Genomic DNA, 23,638 nt, shown 5'->3' on the forward strand with positions numbered 1-23,638 from the left:
CCGCAAGGACCTCGCCGGAGATCTCGTAAAAAAATTCGTGATACTGCAGTAGAATAGATGATTTCATATGATTGTTATGCTTTTTTGCTATGAGTTTTTGGACAATATCTCCGACAAGGTCGGTTTGCTACAATAGTACATTTTTTTTTTGCTATAAGATCTCCAGTGAGGTATCCTGCCAGTCTCCTCGAAGTCTCTAGCGAGCTCCGTGTCCGACGAGTCTTTTTCCTTTTTGTTTTGGGTGAACCTTTTTTCAACAAAGCAAATGTCTGATTTGTGGTAAAACTGAACATTGAAGCCGATCTAATGGCTAAGAGTGGTTAGATCCGATGGCGGGAGACCTGGAGGCTAGGGGTTTTTGATCCTCTGGACGATTGTTAGCATGGTCAAGATTGCATGGAATAAAAAAATACTCATCAAACTCAATAAAATCGTGATCACGTTCTAGTAGCTAGCTCTCGTGGACTGGTTTATACACAACTTGATATAGTACTTGGCAGTTGGCACCTAGGCGAGTGAGTCATGGATGCAGAGGGGCCACTAGCAGATGAGGCACTAATCGTACGCCATGCAGGATGCCGGTTCTCTGTAATATGTGATGCTCAGGCTCAGCGTTCACGTTAGCGCGGGGCAGCTTCGCGGCTGATCGTCAACTGTGTCGAGTTGTTCGGCGTTACTTATTTCGTTTGACGTGGTAGAAAACGAAAGGAAATCCATATGAGGTAGTATATCTCCTCCGTGATTAAGGCAAATCAATTAAACCAATGCAAATATGTTATACTCAATTTCTCCACCTTCCCAATTCCTTGTCCCGAAAACCCAGCGGTGGCATGGCAAGAGTCCCCGATCCCTCCCTCTACATCCCATGGCTGCCGGCTCACCTCGCGTTCGTCACGCGGATCGTGACCTCATCTATCGTCTCTCCGCGTTCCCCGCTCAGCCCTGCTTGCAGATGCCCGCGCTCCTTCCCTATAAATTCCCTACCTTGTTGTGCTCTTCATCCTCCACACCAATGTCTTCTCATCCTTCCTCCACAAAACTCTCGTCTGCTTCAACCAATAGTCGCTGCACGGCATGGTGAGGCCGGAAGGCCATGCCGGCGGACATGACGCATGCTGTGTGCCAGACATGGTGACGACTGACGAGGTCACACCGATGCTTGTCTCCGGCGGCTGCAACCTGACACATCTCGATCTCCCTAAGACCTTAGTGATATTCTTGATCTAACTCAGCACAATTCGGTTTGGGTAATAAATTCTGTACTTGTAGTGCAGCGCTGGGAGATATGGTGATTGCTGCTGGAGGAGGAATCGGAGGAGATGTTGGCATGTTCCTGTAAGATCACTTGCCAAGCAACATGCAGGTTCATGTCTTTGCCTTCTTATTCATTCTAATCCCAGCATTCATCTTCTTCTCCATCGCACCTCTTTACTTTTCACAGCTTACTTGATAGGATTTTGAGGTTCACCAATGTAGCAGATGAGATTGCATTGATACCTTCACGAGTCATCAATCAAGAAAAAAATAGGAATACGAGGAAAAATTGTATTACTAGCCGCAAACTGAACCTTGATCTCTGAATGTTGTAACTCTGAAACGGTGAAACCACGTTGTCTCCCTTTGTAAATGTATAAAGTAGTTAGTATATGTTCACTTGTGCACTTAAGTTTAACGATTAGAATCTGTGAATCCTTCTAGTTAAAAACTCATCATATATAGTCTTGTTACGGACCAGTTCTTGATCTCTGAATTTTGTCCTTTTTAACCCCTCCAACTCTGTAACGTGGGCGAGATATACAGCTAACTGAACAAACGGCGACGCAAAAAAAAGTTTGAACAGAGGTATTTGAACCTGCGATCTATCTGACGTTTGGAGAGAACACATCCAATTGACCAGCGATACACGGTCCACTACACAGTCAACCCAATGCCGCCGCCGCTGCCCTTTTCTCCCCAATTTTCTGTCTTACTCCTGTGACGCAAAGACTCCACACGCCGATACTCACCTCGCCAGCATAACGTCCGCCGCCGCCTCATCTCCCCCAGCCCTAGTTTCTCGCCCACTCTCCACTCTCCATCAGATCGACCGATGCCACCCAAGTCTCGTCGATGGGAGAGGCGGCGCTGCCGTCGGCTGCCACACGGATGGTCATCGTCCGCGCCATGCTGTGAAGCCACATCGTGGACGAGGTTGTTGAACTGGTCGCCCGCAAGGGCCATAATGGCGACCTCGATGCCACGGTCTAGGAACTTGCCAACACTGGCATTGCAAGGTACTGACTTTAGGCGCGCTCGATTGGGTTGCTGATCAATGGAGACGTTTGGTTTTTCTTTGTTCCTCAAGATCTTACTGATAATACTACTTTGTTATTATCTAGCTCGAACCTTCTATGATTATTTCCATCATAAATCTGATAATTAGTTTGTTTACTGCATTGGTACCTCCCTCATTATTATGTAATTTGTTTATTGTCACAAAATGTGTAGCTGCTGTGTGCTCGACAAATTACTTATTTATTATTTAATCAACGAAGTAATGGAGCAAATATTACAATAAAAACTGTCATATGCATCCTTATAACAGTATAAGGTGAACCTTTGTGTATGTCATTGACAACACACATTTTCTCGTCTCTTGAGTTTGCAGCACATGAATTGATCTAATAACAAATCCATTATTACACTCAAAAGATAGATCTAATAAATAATTCCCGAGCAAATGACATAGCTGAGTCCGATTTCTATGGTACTAGATTTAGGAGTGGTCGAATGGATTGCTGCCTTACTGTTTGGTTTTGCTTTGTTCTGTCGGTGTTAGGTTTATCCATTGTAACTCTATTAATTTGGATGGACAACTTTGTTCAACAGTTGCGGTTTATTTTCATTTCTCGTATACTTCAAGAGAAGTTTATGTCATGAAGGTATAATTCAGTCTTTTTTATTTATGTCTTGAGGTGTTGAGAAAAGAATCCTAGGCACTTTATTTCCTCGGTACAAGCAAACTGGGAATAACCTTGAGAACTGCAAGGTATGTCCTTGTAAAATCTTCTCCTTCATTGAAATTCCTAGCATCTTCTCCTTGTTTTCTAATTTGTCTTTTATGTTTTCTGGTGTCAGAAGGAGTAATCAGAAGATCCACTTTCAGAGGAAAACCAACCAACCGTATCACAAGTGGTGTTATTGGTCTCAATGGTGCGTAGCCATGGTATAGTGTAATCTTCCTGTCATGATGGTGTTACCTTATGTTTCTGTGTAGAAATGCAAGAAAGGATAAGCTTTGAAACATGATAATGTGAACCAGAAATGTTTTATAATCAAATCCCATCTCGGTGAAAAATATAAAGCATGAAAAAACTATGAATTCCATCTTGCAAAAGTCCCTTGCACTATTCCTCGTCTCTTTTTCAGTCATATGCACAAATGATGATCTAATTCTGTGTAAAAAATTCTACCTCAGCCTATGATTGGAGTCCAGTCCCCGCAGCTAACTGACCTCTTTCGCTGATGATGTTCGACGGTGGCGCCCGACTGCATGGAGGCCGTGTATGCACAGGGCAGGAGGTCGAGCTGTGGCTTGCAAGAGCCACCACAGTGACCTTGACACTGGCGTTCAGGAGCTTGTTGACATCTGGTTCCAAAGGTACTGATTGCTGCCCGAAACAAACACCGTTTGGTTTTACTTTTTTCAGCATGTCTTAATTTGGAAGCACTACTCTGTTTAGCATATGTGGCTTAATCACACAGGCGGAAAGAGGTTTGTGTTTTGTTATTAAGCCTAGTGTCAGATTCATAGAAATAGATGTGTGAAGAAGAAAAATTTGCTACATGAGCATTTGTATGTTCATGGATACATGGCTTATCCAATTGTAGCAGCCAACCTTTAACAAAAATCTTTGAACCATTCGTTCAAATAAACACAGAGAATTAGGTTGTTAAATATAGGTTCTCGTATCATAGCAGTACACTGCAAGGCAGTTGCAATGCCAGGTAGAGACATCGCAATTCCGTGCAGGATAGTGGCACATACTATTTGTGAACTAAAAAGACTTCAGAACATATAAGTAGCAGCAGCAAAGACCATAGCTCCACATGTAAAGTTCCCAGGAACATAGGCAACGGGGCCAACTCTAGGCTGCCTAATGTGTGGGATGTGGTGGCGGTGTGCGGGATGCAGGAGGACTAGTGGGTGCCGCCTGCCCAGGTTGAAGCAAGACACATGGTTAGCTGCAAATTGTATGTCTGACCTCCATTCAATGTTCATTGTAGCAGCTATTAGTTATTATTCTTATGAACATTCTTTCTCTTTCAAGGCCATGATATTTTCCATATACCAGCTACTAGCACGTTTCCTAGAGGTGCTACAGCTAATGAATGAGGCTGACCTATAATTGTTGGCTATAACTATGCATATGATTCTGCAAAAGTTAAATTTTAATGTATGCATTTTGAATTTTTTTTGCCTTTTGATCATTAATTAACTAATTTGGAATATAGATTTGATGACCAACTATTTGATTCTTTGTTAAAAAAAGAGATTCTAAGAAAAGCTAGCACCATCGCATGGCTTTAGCTGATTAGCCTAGATTGCCCTTTTGTATTATAGTACTATTTTTATAGTATTTTTATTTGCATGTACACCAAGGTGGGGTTTTGGATTGCACCAAGTGAAACATGCTAAAGGAGGCGCACGCCGGTGACACCATTGTGCAGGGCTCATCAGCTAGATGTGTACAACAACATACACATGAGTACAAGGTCTTTGTGAGGACAAGGTGAGCCCCTATATCGCTTTTGTTCCAGATATTTGTGGAATCCGGGTGAAAAGGGACGCCTTCTACAAACCTGAAAGCACTGAGGTCAAACAAGCTCAATCTTGATATTTTATTAACAGGTCTAGTTGTTCCCCCGGGTCATCGGAGTGAAAACTGCAAATTTCGATGTCTTTTGGTCCTGTTGCGACAGAAAAATTGCATGTCTGACAGTCGAAGACACATGCTATCTAGCATGACATGTTGGCAGCTCATACAAGACTACCGTCACTTAGAATCATAGCTGTCCGTGCGATGTTATTTGGGGTAAGGTAGCTCTAGTGCTTGGTGTATGTTGCAATGCTGACGGCGTCTAAATGTTTTGCTCCCTTAAATCTCCTTTCGTGCTTTCGTATATGGTGGTGTGATGCCTGTTGTTTTTTCTGCCTAGTTATGATATGTTCCTGGTGTCTTTGTTTCTTATGGGATATACATTATGTTGTATTCTGTTGATGCAGTATTTTTCTTGGTTTTACTGGCTTTGTCGTGGTATGAATGCCAGCTTCAGTTTGCACCAACTGTGTTACTATTTTGTGTAGATCCCTGATGTAGGTTGTTGGTTATCTTGCATGTCTACTTGCACGATAGAAAATTCTGCTGTGTAAACCTTGATACTAGCCCTTCATACATGAGTTGTGCTTTAATTTCTGATAGATCCACTTCTTTCTCTTATAGGCCTTCTCCGGTTGCTACAAGCATTGTCATAGGATCTATTATTGGGGCTAGAATTAATTTTCACATATTGATAGTAACCTGATTATTGTGATTAAAATTCCTCTTCTTAATGCATATCTAATTTAGTTGAAGTTGATTTTGTACTGGCAAAAGATGGCGATGATGATAAATTTAAGGATCTTGTTTCTTTAAACATTCACAGGTGCTAAATAGGAGCTTTTGCCTTGCTAGGCTAGAGAGCTAATGATGTTAATTCATCCTTGGATTTATGCGCACTTTTATTTTCCCTTGTTTGTATTCTCTATTCAAAATAAAATTTAGCAGCCTTTATAGTATTTTCAATCCGCTCTTGCATTGCAAGTGATGATGAAATTAAGGCTTGTTTATCAAAATATTCGTAGTTGCCTCCTAAGAGCTTTGTCCCTGCCAGGATTGAGAGCTAATGCAGCTAGATTTTTCCTCGGATGTCTACTGCAATTAGATATTTATCTTTTCTTCCACTTGGTTTTATTTAATTTAGTGGATGGAAATGTATGCCCGTTAATGTCAATATCAAGGCTTGTTTCTGAAAACATTCACAGATGCCTCCTAATAGCTTTCGCCCAACCAGTCTTGAGAGCTAATGTTGTTACATTCTTCTTGGATGTCTGAGGCCATATTAGAGCTCATCATATTGTTCAGTGGTTTTTTCTTCTACAATTTTTTTTGGTCTTGACATTGTTTTGTTTCTCATCTATTTATTGTTGATAATAACTTGGCTGGACAATGATGAAAAACACTAACAAAAGACACCATCTTTCGGGACCGACTGGTGCACTCAATGTGCCATCCTGTCAAATCTGCAATATTGACATCAAGTTCCATTGATTTCCTCCAAAAAAAAATTGTTTCTACGATTCATTTGTAATTTCAAAATTATATGTTTTGTTCTATCTCTGTATTTCCTTTATCTTTGTTAGGGATCTCTGTTGTTTTATTATTGTCGTAATTGATCTATCTTGACTTCTGGAGATTTACGAGAAACACGTTGTTGCTTGGTAGGTCCAATGCTATCAATTCTGCAATTCTGTCATCTTTGGCATTAGATTTCAGAAGTCAAATCCTGATGTTTTGATTAGGTAGGTGATGTTGTTATTAGTGGTTGCTTATTTGGTTTGATTTCGCTACTTGGTTTAGTCTTAATAATTAGCTCTTCTTGTGCTATGAGTAAAATGATATCTTCAGTTAATATCTGGTTTGTGCATGCTCAACTTTTGTTGGCTTCATACCTTAGTGTAGGTAACAGTGGTGGTGAAGAATTTAAGAAACAAATCTGCAAGAAAAACTCTAGGTTGGTTTGTTTTGCTGGAAAACTCTCAACTATAAACCTCAGCTGCTTGTGTGTGTTTTGCAGGTAATTGATTTCACTCACATCACAAACAACTCATACAAACACCAGATTCTCGTCATCCTGCACGAACTCCGTCAGGAGTGTCGAGGTATAGAATTTAGAACTGAATCTGATAGAACCCCCTTCCTCTCTATTTTGCGGCACACCAATTGGAGTTGCTTCATGCTGAAATATTTCCTTGTCAGTTGTGAATGCGGCTTGTCTTCTTCTGCCCCATGATGGCGCTGATGCGGTAGGGGCTAGACTCGATGTGCCCATTGCTATTCGTAGCCTTTACTTTTCGGTGCCAGCCGAAGAAGAGTCCCATCTGAACTGAAAAAGTCAAGAACCACACCGGCGGCACTCATGGGAGATTGATGGTCTAGTGTCTAAGGTACAAGTACATCTTATAAAAAAATAATCATGAGAATATCTTCATAGAGTAGCTCCGACATCAAGCAATTTGTGTTAGTCTTAAGCTTTCCACCAATTACGGTGATTACCTGGTGCGACCAAAATAGTCATAGTAGTTTTTAGAAATCTCCTTGTTGTTATTTTCTTATGGTTTTTTTACCTAGCTAGAAACTGAAGCTTGTCCTACTATCGGGTCCTTCACCTTTAGACTACTTCCAGAGGTGTATGAAGCTTATTCCTGCTCTGCATTATCATAGGACTATGCAATATACTTCTTTTTAACTTGATGCACATTTCAATTGGAGTCCATATGATGTGGGTGGTATACGCGAGGAATATTTAAGAGTTCTATTTTCACTTGCTTTTAAAAAAGGGGGATTTATATTTTCAACTATTCAGTACCTATTTCTGCGTAATCTGAAGTTCTGAACATTATTATTGTGCAAGAGAAGAAACTAATAATAGTGGTGACACTTGCAGACAGTGGTAACAGTAGTATTAACCATGCTCTTAAGAGCCTAGATGTATTGCATGGTGGGAAAATACATCTTCTCCTTTTCGTGCATAGCATAAACACATTCCTTGTTCCGAACCTGATACCCTGATAGCGGTTGTTGTTTGTCTTTATGTCATTATAGGCAAGATGGCGACTCTGGTTTCTTATCATCGTCACGATGTACCATGGCTACAATCATCCTGAAGAACACCTCTTGTCCTTGTCGTAGACACCAGCAGCGGCCATGTGCGGGATGCGAAGGTTCCAGGACATGCTCAAGGAGGTGTGTTCGTCGGCCAGATGTGTACCACAGATGCTACGACGCCAACAATAACTTGCACAAGGTGAGCCTCTACATCACTTTCGTATTTGGATAATGCTCCATCCCTCAAGCATATGTCAAATGGTTGGTTAGGTAAAAGTAGAAAATGGATATAGGCTGAAATATTTATTGCTAGAGTGTTCATATCTCCTTTGCTTGACTTTCCTTTTCTGATATTGTTCCAAATATCCTTGCGGGTACACTTGCCAAAATGTTACTAGCCAACCATTGTTTAGCAGAAGTTTTTTTTTTCTATTTTACCTGGATTATGTGCGAAGGTGCTTGATATGTTTTCGTTAACGTAGACAGGGGTGAGAGAAAACAGAAAAATATTTGCATCGCGTACACCATGTAACTCAATTCTATTTCAAGTTGCAAGAGCAAAATTTTCATAGAAGTTGCTCTTTTGATTGGAGTTACTATTGGAATGGTGTGAATTCATACCTATGATTAATTTTTGTGCCGCCATCGTCCTATGCTACTCTTGGCTAGGCCTGACAGAACCTGCACATATCATTACCCCCAAAACACATGGGTGTCGTGTAAGATTTGTCTTCCCTTGAGGAGACATTCTAAGAAGAGGATGAAAAGACTACCCTTAGTTTGACTATCGATTAGGATTCTGGAATTAAGAATTTTAGTTTTGAAGTGTGATAGCGAGCTTGTTTTCTTAGTCTGAAGCAGAGAATCTGGGGTACCCATTTTTTGGTGGATAGCGAGCTTGTTTTCTTAGTCTGAAGCAGAGAATCTGGGGTACCCATTTTTTGTCACCGAAACATCCCAATCATTAATTTCCGCCCCTTAGGATTGGACTTTGGATTTTGTGTTGTTCTATGCGTTAATGGCCTAATGATGTTCTCCAGGTAGATTTCAGGCGGAATACTATGATTGCAGACTATGGCCTCGTCAGTTTTTTTTAGCCTTTAGCTCAACATGTAAGGTGTTTGCAGTAATAATTCCATTGATGTGTACCTAAAGGTAAACTTCTTAGCTTGTTGCTCTATCCTATAAGAAAATTGTTGCTATGCACTATCTCCGTCTCCATTTTGAAACGGCTGGTGTAGTGCTTCCAAAATACCTCTCCAATGTTGTATTATGTCCACGCATGTCATGACATCACCAGTTAAGTTGTAGCACCAACAACTCGAGATAAATTTGCACTTGAACAGAAACATCAAAACTTTACCATTGTTGATGTTGTTTAATCATGTCCTGTCATGTTGGCAGGCGCGACAAGCTGTCGAGGCCTTCCGCTCCACGTGGTGCTGCAGGTCCTCTTCAACGAAACTTCAGCTTGTTCTTCCATTGTTAGGTGACTGTGTTCTGTGATAATCTAGAGGGAGGATCGTAACGGCGGTGTGCGACAGTGTTGCCATCATGACGTAGAACTAAGTTGGTGCCATCTGGGTCACCATGGCAGCGTGGAGAGGGATAACCAGGGCGCTAAGCGCTGGAATGGACTTCATGGGTCTGCAGCTGACAGCATCACTCGAATTTTGTGTGTGTAAACCTATTTTGTCCGGTCTCTAAATATTTTAGCTAAATGCAAGTTGAGGTCCTGGATTGAGCATGACCCAAGCAACCTATTCAGCTATGGAGAAATGTGATTTCGTTGTTATATTATTGGCAATATTGGACGTTGTCACTCATTTTGCAGCAATTTAATATGATTCGCATGCCTGTTGATGTGTGATGAAGCTTTTGGTAGCTTAACACTAGATGGAGTCGCCCTGGTATGTGATAGATATTTTCCTCACTCATTGCTTTGCATTTGTCTGATGATGTAATAATATACATTCGAACTTTTGTTAACCATATTTTCTACCTGATGGAACAATAATATTGACTCCTTGGGAGAGAACACAAAGGAAAAGAATTCCCTATTTAACCGTGGCAAGTTTTTCAATTCACCTTTCGGGAAGAAATAATATCTACTTTGTCTACTGCCAAGAGCATGTCTTAAGGGTCACCTTTTGTAACTGTTCTTTATTCCATCTTCTATAATTCACAAGGAGAGCACGAGCTAGTTGCGGTGAAAAAGCACCATGGGAGGGAGATACTCGATCATTTAGCTGGTAGTTCCACGATATGACACACCTCGTTTGAAAAAGCACCACACTTAGCCGCTACCAAGGTGTATATGTCCCTCTTCTGCCATTGAGCGTATCCTAACTGTACAAGGACAACAAAAAATTGTGACTAGGTGATCAATTGAGTTGTAGCTACGCCGTCGCCGCTGCCACATACAAGATGACCGAGGCCTGAACCTACGGGACGACCCATCAAGCCACATACGAGAACATCACGGCCACCCATCAAGCCACCGGCCTACGACAACAGCACAGTGATAGATGTCGGTCGGTCGTATGGTGGCCACAACCGGTATAATCACGGCTAGCAACGCCATGGTCGGAGACGTCGGTAGAGTTGAAATTTTGAAGATTATGACGCCCTTGTAAAATTTTCGTCCACTAGAAACATATCAGAAAAATTGTGACTTGATGATCCATTGAGTGGTTTAGTGAAGCTACGCCGTCGCTGCTGCCACATGTACAAGATGACCGTGGCCTGAACCTACGACATGACCCGTCAAGCAATGTACGACAACAACATGGCCACCCGTCAAGCCACGTACAACACCAACACGGCGATACACGTCGGCCGTATGGTGGCCGCGGCCAGCTACGCCACGGCCGGCATAATCACGACTAGCAACCCCATTGTTGGATACATCGGTAGGGTTGAAATGTTGAAGATTATGGCGCCCTTGTAAAATTTTCGTCCATAGGAAACATACGTACGGGAGGGAGAGACTCCAAGATTCTAGTGAGGGACCTGCTAAATGCGGATCGTTCACCTCCTTATTTTGCTCGCAGTTTCCATGAAATATGTAGGAAGTTATTTTTTCATTGGAAGGAAACATGGGAGAGATTGCTCCTTGAAATATGGAGTGATTGCCGTGAAATAGTTATGAGGGAGGGAGGGATGAGAATCGGTCCATCATACAAAGTCTTAATATGGATAGAGATCAGCTCCTGGCTTCCATGCATGCACACGCCCATACGAATTTGCCGTTTCCCCACCCCACGGGTGGCCAGGTCAGCGATCCACCGCACATGCATCTGAGCCATCGCTCTTCTTTTTCATCTCTCTCCTCTCTAACAGGCAGCAAAGAGAGGCGAAAAAATTAGCGGCAAAGTTTGGCGCCAAGTTTTTTAGAATTCCAAGGAAAAGTCCTAAATTTTAGTCTCCCACGGTCTATAAATATGAGGAGGGGTGAAATCTACGCGTGCGTCGCGTGTGACTTAGACTTTGACTCTTGCTCGGGTCGGGGAGGGGAGGGGAGGGGAGGGCTCACACTCTGGATCAATTTGTCATCAGATGCGATGCAGCGGCAAGGGTCCGTGTTACTGCCGTGGAGATCAAGGCCGGAGGATCCAACTCCTTAGATGGTCAACATGCATCAGGTACTAGCATGTCGATCTAATTTCTTTGTGCTTGTTTGCCTGGTTCCATCCATGAGCCGCCATTGGAGATGATTTTTTTTTGAGTTGTCTTGGTTTTCCCTATGGATGGTGTGTGCACAGTACTAGTTTGTCGTGGCTACATCCGTGTTTGCTTTTTCCGCACAAGATCGATGGATGGAGCGATGCCTCTTTTTCGTTGCTGAGTTGGCGTACCAAGTACTGTACTAGGAGTCGGGCGGGGAAGAAAAGGGAGAAAGGAAAGAGATGACATGGGCCAAATACTAGTTCTTGATTTTTGATGCCGCGATCCACAGGCTCTATATATAGCTATTCTAGAACCACTCTTAAGGGGGGTTCGAGAATAGTTGGGCTCTATATATATACTAATTCATTTTAGGGGGGTTCGAGAATACTAATTCATCTTCTCGTTGCCGTTGTTGTCGTAGATGATTCAGCATATGTGACACCAAGGCCGAGCTGACAAAATTTGAAGTCCGGCACCGCGGCCCCAGGGAGGGCGAGGGTTTCCACTCGGTAGACCTCAACACCTCCAGCACAGTGAACGGGCCACCGCCCTAACGGCACCCGCGCCACTGCCACAGAACACTGCTCGCCGAGAACCACGCCGCCCTCACGACCGTGGCACCGACCAGCTCCTGAGCTCCTGGCTCGCCCGCCAACCAGCGAAGCTCCCACCTTTCCAGGGCCGCCGCCCCGGCGTCCAAACTCTTCCTGCTGCGAGACCGGAGAAGACAAGCACCATATCGCGAGGGGAAGGAGCTGCAAACCGACAGCCCCCGTGACTGCCGGGCACGCCAAAACTGGAGACGGAATGAGCCAAAGCCCGGGGCCCCTACCCTGGCCCGCAAGCGCGGCGGCCAGAGAGCCCAACTAACCAGATCCGGAACGCCGCATCGCCGCCGCACCGCCGCCACACCGGGAGGGCACCACCAGCCAGATCGGCAACCAGCAGCCCCCAAGGCTGCGGGTGCCCACAGATCTGGGGCGGAGGTGGATGGGGTCGAATGGGGCGCGGGCCCCTGCCTCGGCCCGACTCGAGGTGGCCAGATCGAGATCTGGGCCACATAACCCAACACCTCGCCGGGATCCTCCGTGATGGGGTGGGCGAACGTAGCCGCCGGCCGCGCCCTGCCGCCCCTGGCCTCGTCCGCGGCGCCCACGACCTCCACCTTCCTGCAGCACCTCCGAGCTCGCGCCGCCCGCCTCAGGCCGCGCCGGTGAACCGTCGCCGCCGCGGGCACGCTGGTACCACGTAGTCGCCACGCTGTTGCAGCGCAACCTCGCCGCCGCGCCCTACCAGCACGGCGCCCTCACCGGCCGCGAAGACCCGCGCCGCCGCCACCGCGCGAGGGAGCAGAGGAGCCCCGCCGCCGCCGACGCCGCGCGGGCTTTGCCCGGCGACACCCTCAGGCGGCGGCGAGGAGGAGGGGGAAGGGTGGGGAGGGGCTAGGGAGGGGCGCCGCCAAGGAGCTCCCAGGTCGCCCGCGGGGGCGACGCCAGGAGCTAGGGTTTCCTGCCCACAGTGTAATTTCCTTTTGTTGTACCCTTCTGAAGTTCGGGATTCTCTACAGCTGCCACCTTTGAATAATTAGTTATCTATCAATGTGAGCTTTATGATTGTATCATATGAAATATGAAGTATGAACAAAAAAAAAGTCCTGCTTGTGTGGCTAAGAGCACAAGCGAATGCAGTTGAAATGTCATATGCCATGGGTTTACGTTTAACAAGTATGAACTCGAAAAAAGAGCCTCGAATAGCAAACTTTCTAAACTATGGATAGAAAAATCTGGACTATTGAAACTGTCCATAGTGGACATAGTAGAAAATAACACATACACTAATAGTAGGACGAAATGCTTAAACATATTCGGAAATCATCACAATGCACTTGGATGTTCGACAGTGAGAGCACATGATAACTTCATAAAACGTAGAGTTGGCAAAAAAAATGTACTAATTATGCACCAATATATTGAGAATCTGTGGATCTCAGATAAGAGAGCATAACATGCAATCTGAATAATCAAGAATAGAATAGTACCAGAATTCAGTGTTGAGTATTCAGAAGACTAGACTCTTAAGTTTTAACCATACAAGATAACAGGATAACAGCCACATTTGCTACAAAATCATTCCCAATATCTAAAAGAGAGCTAAACTACCACCATATATACTTCCGTTTCACTTATGAACAGATCTGAAGCCAGGCCAAGTCTTCCAAAGCAAGCAATCTGATACCTAACACTCACTTCTGACATTAGCGTCACCAATTTCTCTTCCGAGAATATCTCAGAACTACTAATACCGGACATTCTTTATTTTTATTTTTTTGCTTAAACCCAAGTATATATATGGAACAATCATGTTTGTGAGAGCACATCACAATCACAATCAGAACATAGTAATATGCCCTGATTCGTAAGAGACCCTCTCTTTTATACACGCGTGCGTGACAGATGAACGAAGCACTCTGAAATCAATTTTGTCGATCTAAAGAGTTCATCCACGCATCCACGCAACTGAGAAAACCAAAAAATGTACTGGAGCTGCCCGGGTCTTGAACGCAACAGTCTAAGTTAAGTATGATCGATCCATACTAATCTCACAATCAAGGCTGGTCTCGTCCTGCAACCTGCAAGAAACACGGAAAGGGGCAGCGCTGAGTAGATATAGGTGTGACTCAAGTGAACTTGGTCAGCAGCACTGCGGCACGTCGCGGTGGTACGCGAAGACGACGGCTAGGCCGCTTCCACTTGCGCGCGCGTGCCGCCGTCGGCCGACCGTAGCGCGACGACCAGGTTCTCCGGCGGCGAGTCCCGATCCGCCGCCAGTAACGCGCCGGGGAACCAAGAGAGCGCGGCGACCCGGTGGGCGCGGCTGATGCGGAGGCATCCCCAGGCATTGCGGTCGAAGGGAGTGGAGCAGAGGGTGTTTTTTTTTCAGATGGAGCAGAGGATGGTGATTTCCGTAGCCATTGCCAGTGTCACATAGAGATCATACCTGCCCAACAGGCCGGGCTTTTGCGTGCCGGCCCGGCAGCACACGAAAGTAGCCCGGTACAGGCCTGGCACGTCACGGGCCAGTGAAGTGCAACCTCCACCCTCCACACACTCCACTTAACCACCAGACCACCAGAGTTCATGATACGATAGTTATTTTATAGGTTCTTTTGATGGGCCGACCAGAAACAGAATCTGGAGGAAAAAAATGGATCAGAATGGGCCCTCACGTGCTAAATGGGCCGCATGCTGGCCCGGCAGAGCCTGGGGCTGTGCCCGAGCCTCGAGGCCAGGCCCCCGTGCCAGCCCGACACGGCCCGCCAGGTAACGGGCCCTCGCTTGATGGATCGTGCTAGGCCCGTGAACGATAGTGTCGGGATGGCCCGTTGGCTAGGTATGATAGAGATCCAACCCATGGCTTTTCACAAATGTACCTGGTGGGGAAAAAGTGACCGGTCTAAAAGGAATTTCATCGTTTTAAAAAGTCTAGTATTTGTCGAAATCGATCAATCTCTGATTGTGCTTCATTCCAAGTTTTACGAATATTTCAAATACTATTATATTTTACTTTGGCTAGTCACATCGAAGATCCAACCCATGGCTTTTCAAGAATGTATCCGATGGAGAAAAATGTCAGTCTAAAGGGAATTTCATCGTGTGGGGAAGTTACAAAGTCTAGTATTTGTTGAAATCGATCTATCTCTGACTGTGTTTCATTTCAAGTTTTACGAATATTTCAATTATTATATTTTACTTTGGCAACCGCTAGGCGTTAGCCGGCTTAGCATAGCCAGTTTGACTATCACATGACCTTCCCATTTGTTGGTGGACCCAATCATTGTTACAAAAATATCTACGCAACATCGTTCTACAACAATTTTTGAATCTACAAAAACAACAAATTTCCATTTGTTTGTAACAACCCATCAATAAAACATGTTACCTTTGCAGCAAAACACATCAACACATCCAACATATGTGCACTGCAAATCCAACATTTTTAAACATGTTTGCAATATTGGAGAAACTCATTGCAACATACATTAAAAATAACATTGCATCATCCGACTTCTAAAGTCCAACATTTGGGCAGCTTGTAATTGATGGCCTCCATTTTTTTAAAAGAAATACGGTAGGAGAGTCCCTTCAGCGAATTTTCTTTTTGAAATAATAAGAACTCAAATCTGTATCTATGGGGACTTGTACATGTGTGGTTGGGTTGTACATCCATTTCCCTAACCAAGTGATTGAGCTAGGCTCACTACTTACGATGGCCACCATTGCGAGATCGGCCATAGCATTCATGGCAAGCTCATCGGTCGTCACGTGCAAGGGAAGATCAACACCATTAGCATGGTGAGAGAGAGAGAGAGAGAGAGAGAGAGAGAGAGAGAGAGAGAGAGAGAGAGACTGTTGAGGAGAAGTGTCGGTGCTGGCCGGCTAACATGAAGCAGTGGCTGCAGCGACGCTGAGGATATGCATCAATGGCCAACACGCTAAGATGAAAAATAGCCATGGAGGTATTGGAGGTGTGGGTTGGAATCTGGGAAATGGGTTGAAGACGGGGTGGAAAACGCGAAGCGGGAGTTGGATTGGATGATGCGTCAGCGCATCAGCCAGTTGAGAAATACGTTCTCCTTTTGCTTTTTGAGAAGTTCGTGCAAAATAATTCTAAATCATGTTGTGATAATTCTAATACATTTTACATATTCCAATATTTATCTAACTGTGTGAACCAAATTCCCTTGAACATGAAATCCCCTATTTGTAAGCCACTACATATTTGTACGCCGTTAAATATATGTTGAGAAAGAACAAGGAATTTGTGTCCTTTACGAATTATATGGGCCTGGTGTTTCCGGCTGGACTACGGCGGCGAGGGGGTCGCGGGTAACCGTTGGGCGGAGGAGAGGGGTTGCGGTATCTGTCTCGTCCGGAGTACATCGCATCCTTTCCCTTTCTTGGATCCGACGGAGGCGTCTGTGATGGGACGGGGATCGGATTTGGGTGTTCCCTGGCCCTTCTTCTGCGCTCTGAAGATCCGGTGTGTGATTCATCGTCGGGATGCCGATCGGCGCGGGCGTCCTTCTGCGCGGTGGATACACAGTTATCCGGGTTGGATTCCAACCTGCGCGAAGTATCTGCCTTGCTCTGCTGCTGCATTGCTGAGGCGACAAGTGTGCGGAGATGGTTGATATCAACTTCTTCGTCTTTCTTCTTCAGCAATTCCGCTGCTTTCAGCATGTTGTCCTTTGGAGTTTCCAGCGGCTGGTGAACTGCGGGCGTGTTGAAGGCTATCCTGCGAGGCGGAATTGCTTCTCTGACAATACGATCAGCCTCCGCCTGCGCGTAAGTCATCTTTACTTCCCACTCAGCCCTCATGCTCTTGACGTGCTCGAGTGTGTTAGTAATCTCGCGGTCCTGTCTGTCGAAGTTTTCCAGCCAGTGCCGCATGATCTCGCCCTTCCTATCTTTAGTGCAGCTTCGGCGTCGGCGAGCCTCTTGGCTGTGGCCAGCATCTCCTTTCCGGCGGTTTCTAGAGCCTCCGGATCCGCGGCGTGGCCCGGAGTTATAGGTGTGTTAAGAACTGCTCGCGCGGCCACCTCTTCTGCTGACAGGATTTCCTCCGAAGGGGAATCCCTTTGGGATCGCACCCGAGACATTGGAGATCCTTGTTGGGATGGCTCAGATTGGCTAACTTGGTCTCCAGATCCGGTTTGTCCCAGCGCTGCCACCGTTGCGAGAACCTCGCTCGGCCGGGCGGAGTTGACCTCAGGCTGATCGCCGAGACCATACTCCTCCAACTTGCGCACGAAGTCATCAGATTCCATGGACGGGGTGTCTCCGGAAATTGGGCTCAGATTGCCCAAGATCGATTCTTCGACCGGAGCTTCGCTTTCTCCGACAGGCTGAGCCCGATCCGGATCTGCGTTGTTTTCCGGGCCTCGACCTGCGCGGGACCAGCTCCGACTTCATGAGGGGCGGTTCCGGCGGTATGGGCCAAGAAGTGTACGAAGTGACACCTTTGCTTCTCTAACACCCGGGAAACCCGGGCGGATCCGCATTGGTCTTCCACCTTTGTTTCCTGCTCGGGGGCGGATTGGGTGGGTTTTGAAATTTCCGGATCTAAGGCGGAATCTTCGCTAGGAAGTTCCAGCCGACTCGGATCGGATCTTCGCGACTCGCGTCCCGCTCAGCGGCGGTCGCGTCGGCGCTACTTACCGATGGGTTTCCGTCGGAATCGACGGTTTCCCCGATGAAGATGTGTATGCCGCCAACTGGGACGATGGAGAGCTTGACGGGGTCGGTTTTAGCCGGAATCCAACATTCATCCGGAGGGACGATCGGCAGATTTCCGGCGTAAAGGACACGCCCTAGCGGCGATGGTGTCGTCGTAGCTTCCCATGGCGGAACCCTCCCGGTTCCGGCCTCCGGACGCCGCAGGCCCCACGGTGGGCGCCAACCGTCGTTGCCTAATCGACGGTACCTCGGAGGAGGGATCCTCACGAGGGGAGAAGAAGTAGGGGCCATAGGGCGGAGTGCACACGGGACGGTGGTACGCGAGTTACCCAGCTTCGGAACACCCGCACGATGACGGGGCCTACCGCCGCTTGTCCGGAATTATCTGGGCGCTTTCGCGTTGTTACAATGAGTTGTGGTTGTGCCTCTAGGGCTCCCGGGATCCGGCTTATAAAGGCGCACGGATCTAGGGCTTACATGTAGAGTCCTAGCCGGATTACAGACAGCCTAACTATGGTACAATATCTTGCCGTGCACGTCACGGATCCGCCTTCCATATACGTCGTACTGGATCCGGGTTCCTCATGGGCCTCCATGGATCCGGGTCACTCCTATGTTGGTACGGATCCGGCCTGCTGATCCTGGGCTGAACTTCTTCCTTCATGATCAACAGCAACTGGGCCGCCCGATGGGCCACATGCCTCATCACCGTCTGTGGGCCACCCGGGCTTGCCGGATCTAGGCACTGTCGATGGTACACCTATGAAGTATACCCACAACAGCGCCCAGTTGCCAGTAGACACCACAACACTCCGGCCGTCGTGAATCCGCACCTTCCGTTCGTGGGAGCACAGTGGCACTGGAGCAATGTCACTCTAGTACCACTGGGTCCTGACTGCTCTTTACAAACAAGGGGATCAAACAGGGAGCACCACCAGAAAACAAACATTTGATCAGATCAGCAAATGGATTTTACTTGTCAAAATGCAACAAGTGGACAAGTGCTCATGAGAAAATCACAAATGAGAACCCAGAAAGAACAGTTGCTCTAAACTGAGTTATGTTATTTGTACCCGCGGTATCCAGAAAGCACATTGGTGGGATGAAGGAAATAGGTTCTACTTTCTTGCAGGATAGTACAAACCTTCCCATGTCTTTTCGAGAAAATGATGAAACTTGTGTACATTTCTCGCTGAGCGATTACCTGTAGCCCTGACAAAAGTGTAACAGTTTTCGAAAAAAAGTGTAACAGTTTTCGCTTCATGAGCCGTTCTGCCCGATAGGCCAGGCCCACTAAAACAATCCCCAAATCATCGAAGCCAACCAAAGCAAAACGAATTTCTCCGGCCGGCGTTCGAAAAAAAGAACCCACGAAAAATCCGCAAATCCACTCGCGGCGGCGCGGCCTCCCGTTCCTACGGTCGGCGGGCGGCTTGCGACGGCAGGGACGCCAGGTTGAGGCGGCGCTGAGCACGCACGGGCAGTGAAGTGAAGTGCAGTGCATCCGTAAGTGCTCGCCGGGTCACAGGAGGAGCTAAGGCCTAACCGCCCACTCGCCCGGTGCTCAAGGTGTTCGTGCAATTGCGTCGCCGGCGCGGCTCGGTCCTGCTACTGCGAGCGCGACCAGCTACACGCAGGACAAAGAGAAGTGAGTCCTTAGCTCGCAGACCATGTCATCTCTGGTAAACCGGACACCGCCCCCGGCTCTGCCCGGCGGCGTTTCACCACCAGCAGCGGCGTCAGTGGTGACATTCGGCGCCACATGGCTCCGTAGAAGCAGCAGCTATGATCTTCCTACTCGGTCTAGAGCTCTGGTCTCTTGCACGGGTTCTTCCAGTGGAGGTATTGCCAAGGGTAAGCAGCAGGCTTGCCAAGAGAACGCCGCTGCTGAGAACAAAGACGGGGCTCTGGGATGGAGCAAGGACGAGATCGAGGCCATCTCGGCGCTTTTCGCACGGCCGATGCGCCAGAGTCCGCTGAAGCCCCCGAGCCCGGCGACGCGGCGGCCGCTCCCGCTGCCGCAGCCCCACAACGCAAGGCTGCCCGCCGCGCCGGCGCGGAAGCATCACGTCGGGCTCCCCTCGCGCTCCTCGTTCAGCGGCCGGGTGCGCAAGGACCCGGAGGTCCTCGTCGGGATCGCCCGGGAGATTTCCGCGCTTCCGCCGGAGTCCGACGTGTCCACGGTGCTGAGCAGCTGGGCTCCGTTTCTCCGGAAAGGGTCCCTGTCCATGACCATCCGGGAGCTCGGCCACATGGGGCTCCCCGAGAGGGCGCTCCAGACGCTGTGCTGGGCGCAGGCGCAGAAGGCCGTGCCGCTGTTCCCCGACGACCGCATCCTCGCCTCGGCCGTCGAGGTCCTGGCGCGCTACGACGAGCTCAGGATGGAGTCCGCGCTCGAGGAGTGCGTGCCGTCGGCGAGGCGCGCCGTCCTCGAGGCCATGGCGAGCGGGTTCATCGGGGCGGGCAAAGCAGGCCTCGCGCGCAAGGTGCTCGAGCTTGCCAGGGTAAACAATATACCCGACCGTATCTGTGGCGGTACGTGGCTGTGGAGAGCCTGTTCAGCTGGTTCAGGGCGTCCGGCAGGAACCCGACCGTGGTGATGTACACGACGGTGATCCACAGCCGCTCCCGAGACGGGAGACACCGGGAGGCGTTGGCCCTGGTGTGGGAAATGGAGCAGGCAAACTGCCTTCTTGACCCGCCGGCATACCGGGTCATCGTCAAGCTGTGTGTGGCATTGCGTGATCCAGAAAGGGCTTTTCGGTACATGTTGAGGCTCAAGGATGCTGGGTTCGTTCCGACCAGTGACATATACTGTAATTTGATTGAAGGCTATGTCGTAGCGGGAAGGATGGCCAAGTACCGTCAGCTGATCAGGGAGGCTGAGTCCACCGGCGTGATGCTGGACAGGAGGCTGGTTTCAAGCGTGTCTCTGATGAGTGATAGACATCTTTGAACCACTGGCAAAGTGAAAGTCTATGCTCCTCTAACTATCTGAAAGTCTATGTAAAGTTGCGGTCGGAAACGAGAAGGGCAGGCCGGGCTGTTTTTTTCCGTCATATATGGTTGGGGTTCTCTCATTAGTATCTGGGCGAGGAAGAGAGCTGGAATTTATAGACTTTAGTGATGTTATTGAAGAATGTATAGATTGTAGAAGTGTCGTGCTGAATCACTCCATTTTTGTGATAGGTTCGGGATTCTATCATTAGTAGCTGAGAGAGAAAGAGAGCTGGAATGTATGAGGAACCAGGGAAATCCTTTTTTTTTTTGCATAAATGGACAGGCTGGCCTTGTATGACGAACCAGGAAAAACCATTTTGCACATAAGTTATCACCAGAACACAAGGGAACCAAATCATACTTGGCTGCTTCAAAATGCAATAAGGCGACTTCTTGGCTGCATGACAAATGAGAAGGAAAAGACCAGAATGACCAACTGTTCTAAAAGTGTTCAAATTATTCGTACACTATGTGCTCGCTGTTTGCTTCTATTCCTAATTACTTATTAATAGACTTTGGGGCAGCTAGTCATATCATAACCATGCTCAATGTTTTTCATTTGGATATCTTCCCGTTGGAAAAAGCACGATTGTTTTTCCCCTGCTCGTTGTGATCCAGTTCAATGCAGATTGGGATGAAGGAAAGAGGTTCTACTTTCTTGCCATTACTCAACTTTTCATGTACTGTCAGGACAAAATTCATAGCCATTGACACTGTAGTGGGACAAATGATATCGTTATATACTTTTCATAGCACGTTCCATTTAATTGTGTCGATTAGAACTACTTTTGGTAAAATAGGCTTTTTTTAGAAGTGTGTCGATCAATTGGCCTTGTTGATAACTTATGTCATGAATTCTGCTATTTCAGGAGTAACTTCTTCAAGCATTTTAGCCTGTAGAGAGCGTGTGCCTGCTTATCTTCAGGTTGATTATCACCAAACATGGACGAATAAAAAAATATCACTGTTCTTTTTCCCAAAGACTTGGGTGCAAACATAAAATGTCCGGATGTACCTGTGGCTATTCTTTTCTGAAATTTTTGACACTACATTGAAATGTACTTCCAAAGAATGGGTTCATATGCACCTGTGAGCCAAATAAGATTTCCACTCCCAGGATGCTTTTTGTTTGTTTTTTCTGACAGAACACAAAAGACAATTGCGTTTCATTTTGTTGAAAAGAGAGTTTGGGTTACAATTCTCGTAGAAGGCAAGTTACATGCAAGCAAAAGTATTTAGTGAATGTCCCATGTCGGCTCAAAGGCCACGCGCGCCGGCCCTTGCCCACAGTGCTACCTCACCCTTGATCTTGGCAATGCGGGACATCATCGAAGGAAGGAGGAGGGTGCCGGACGCGAGGCCCGTGCAAAGTGGCTTGGGACCTCCTGAAAGACTTTTGAACTTGATTATTTGTTGTTTCCTAAATGCTTCCGGTCTGCTCATCATCATCCCCATCACATCCATGGTGCTCATTATCAGGCCTGTCACTTCTACTCTGCCCATCAACATCACTTCTACCTTGCTCATCGCCATCCTCATCATTTCTATCCCGCTCATCACCATGCTCATCACTTCCACTCTGTTCACCATCATCATCAACCTAATTAGCAAAACACACAGAACTAACTCAAAAAAGAAAGAACCAGCAATAATTAATCATCAAATGAGCTATTCCTGACAAACATGATTTACGAATGGCTGAAGAGTTCTATCTGGCAATGAATGGGCAAGAAAACATTAGACCAGCGAGTGAGCTCAGGTTGCCCATCTAACACATCCTTCATGCTTCTGCCCAGATAACTAACTATGTGAAATTAACAGGATTCAACCTGGCATCTAATGTCACACTCAGGAGGCCAACAATAACCTGTAGCGCGGAAGCACAGCAAGCACTGTAGAGCTAATATGTAGCCTTTCTACAGCAGACAACTCATGCATGCAGCCTTTCAAGAATTTTGATGCTTAGAATTGTATTTTCCTTAGTATTTTTCATTATTTGCCAAAAGAGATCGCCCATGAAAATACGGTTCTTGGTTATAAATGAAAACAAGACTTCTTTGTCGATGCATTTTAGTAAAACAGCTCATGACCATACAGTATGAGGCAAGTATTGAATCTGGATTAAAAGAACATTTAATCAACCTGGTTTACTTAGTCATCTGGAAACAACATTGTCTGGCATTGACTAGATACATATAGGAAGACAGAGTCCTAAACAAATAAACAAAGTAAACATGGTTCAGTGTGAGTTTGGCCATATAACTGGAAACACAAAATACTTACATTTGACATTGAAGAGGCACGCCTGCGCTTCTGAGTAGTTTTTCCTTGCCCATCTTTTTCCACTGTTTTTGTTTGAGAAATGTAATCTTCTTCTACTGTTTGCCTAGGATTACTGTTTTTCAGTTTACCCCTTGTAGTTACAGCTGGATCAACAGACCTGGATCTTTTACGTGTCTCGCTGATATCCTTGAAGTGCTTCTGAACAGATTCAACGAGTATTTGTATTTCATCATCTTTCTCCTTGAACAAGGAGCGCATTTTCTGCACCTTCATTTTGGCACCAATAGCTTCTGATCGCATTATGACAATCTCATGATCCTTCTTTTGGGTCAAAACTTTCTTTTTCTTCAGGAGCTTAGTGTAGTCCTGCTGCATTACACTCAACTGGTTCTGTACAGAATTCTTTTCCGAGACTAATGCAGAAAGATCATTGTCGTGACTCCTTTTGGCTTCAACAGCTTCTGCTTGCAATCTGTCAATTTCAACATCCTTCTTTTGGGCCAACACCTCAAGCTCATCTACAGAAGCTTTAGTGCTGCTTCT

General features: G+C 46.6%; 1 protein-coding gene, 2 non-coding genes and 2 pseudogenes across 3 annotated transcripts in view; 4 read left to right on the plus strand and 1 right to left on the minus strand.

Moving 5' to 3' along the window:
• The window catches only part of LOC124689554 (YTH domain-containing protein 1-like), a 45,976-nt gene that overhangs the window by 21,701 nt on the left and 637 nt on the right, over positions 1–23,638 (minus strand). The window contains exon 4 of the mRNA XM_047223067.1: positions 23,096–23,636. Coding sequence (XP_047079023.1) covers positions 23,096–23,636 — 541 coding nt within the window. The remainder of the gene's footprint in view (positions 1–23,095; positions 23,637–23,638) is intronic.
• LOC124693662 lies at positions 5,839–5,959 on the plus strand. Its single transcript, XR_007000131.1, has one exon. It is a non-coding gene; the product is annotated as a small nucleolar RNA SNORD14 (small nucleolar RNA).
• On the plus strand, positions 6,019–6,138 carry LOC124693668. The gene has a single exon (XR_007000137.1). It is a non-coding gene; the product is annotated as a small nucleolar RNA SNORD14 (small nucleolar RNA).
• LOC124693708 lies at positions 6,242–6,341 on the plus strand (annotated as a pseudogene).
• Positions 19,435–20,897, plus strand: LOC124691607 (annotated as a pseudogene).

This window comes from Lolium rigidum, chromosome 2 (genome assembly GCF_022539505.1).
Source record: "Lolium rigidum isolate FL_2022 chromosome 2, APGP_CSIRO_Lrig_0.1, whole genome shotgun sequence".
Lineage (NCBI taxonomy): Eukaryota > Viridiplantae > Streptophyta > Magnoliopsida > Poales > Poaceae > Lolium > Lolium rigidum.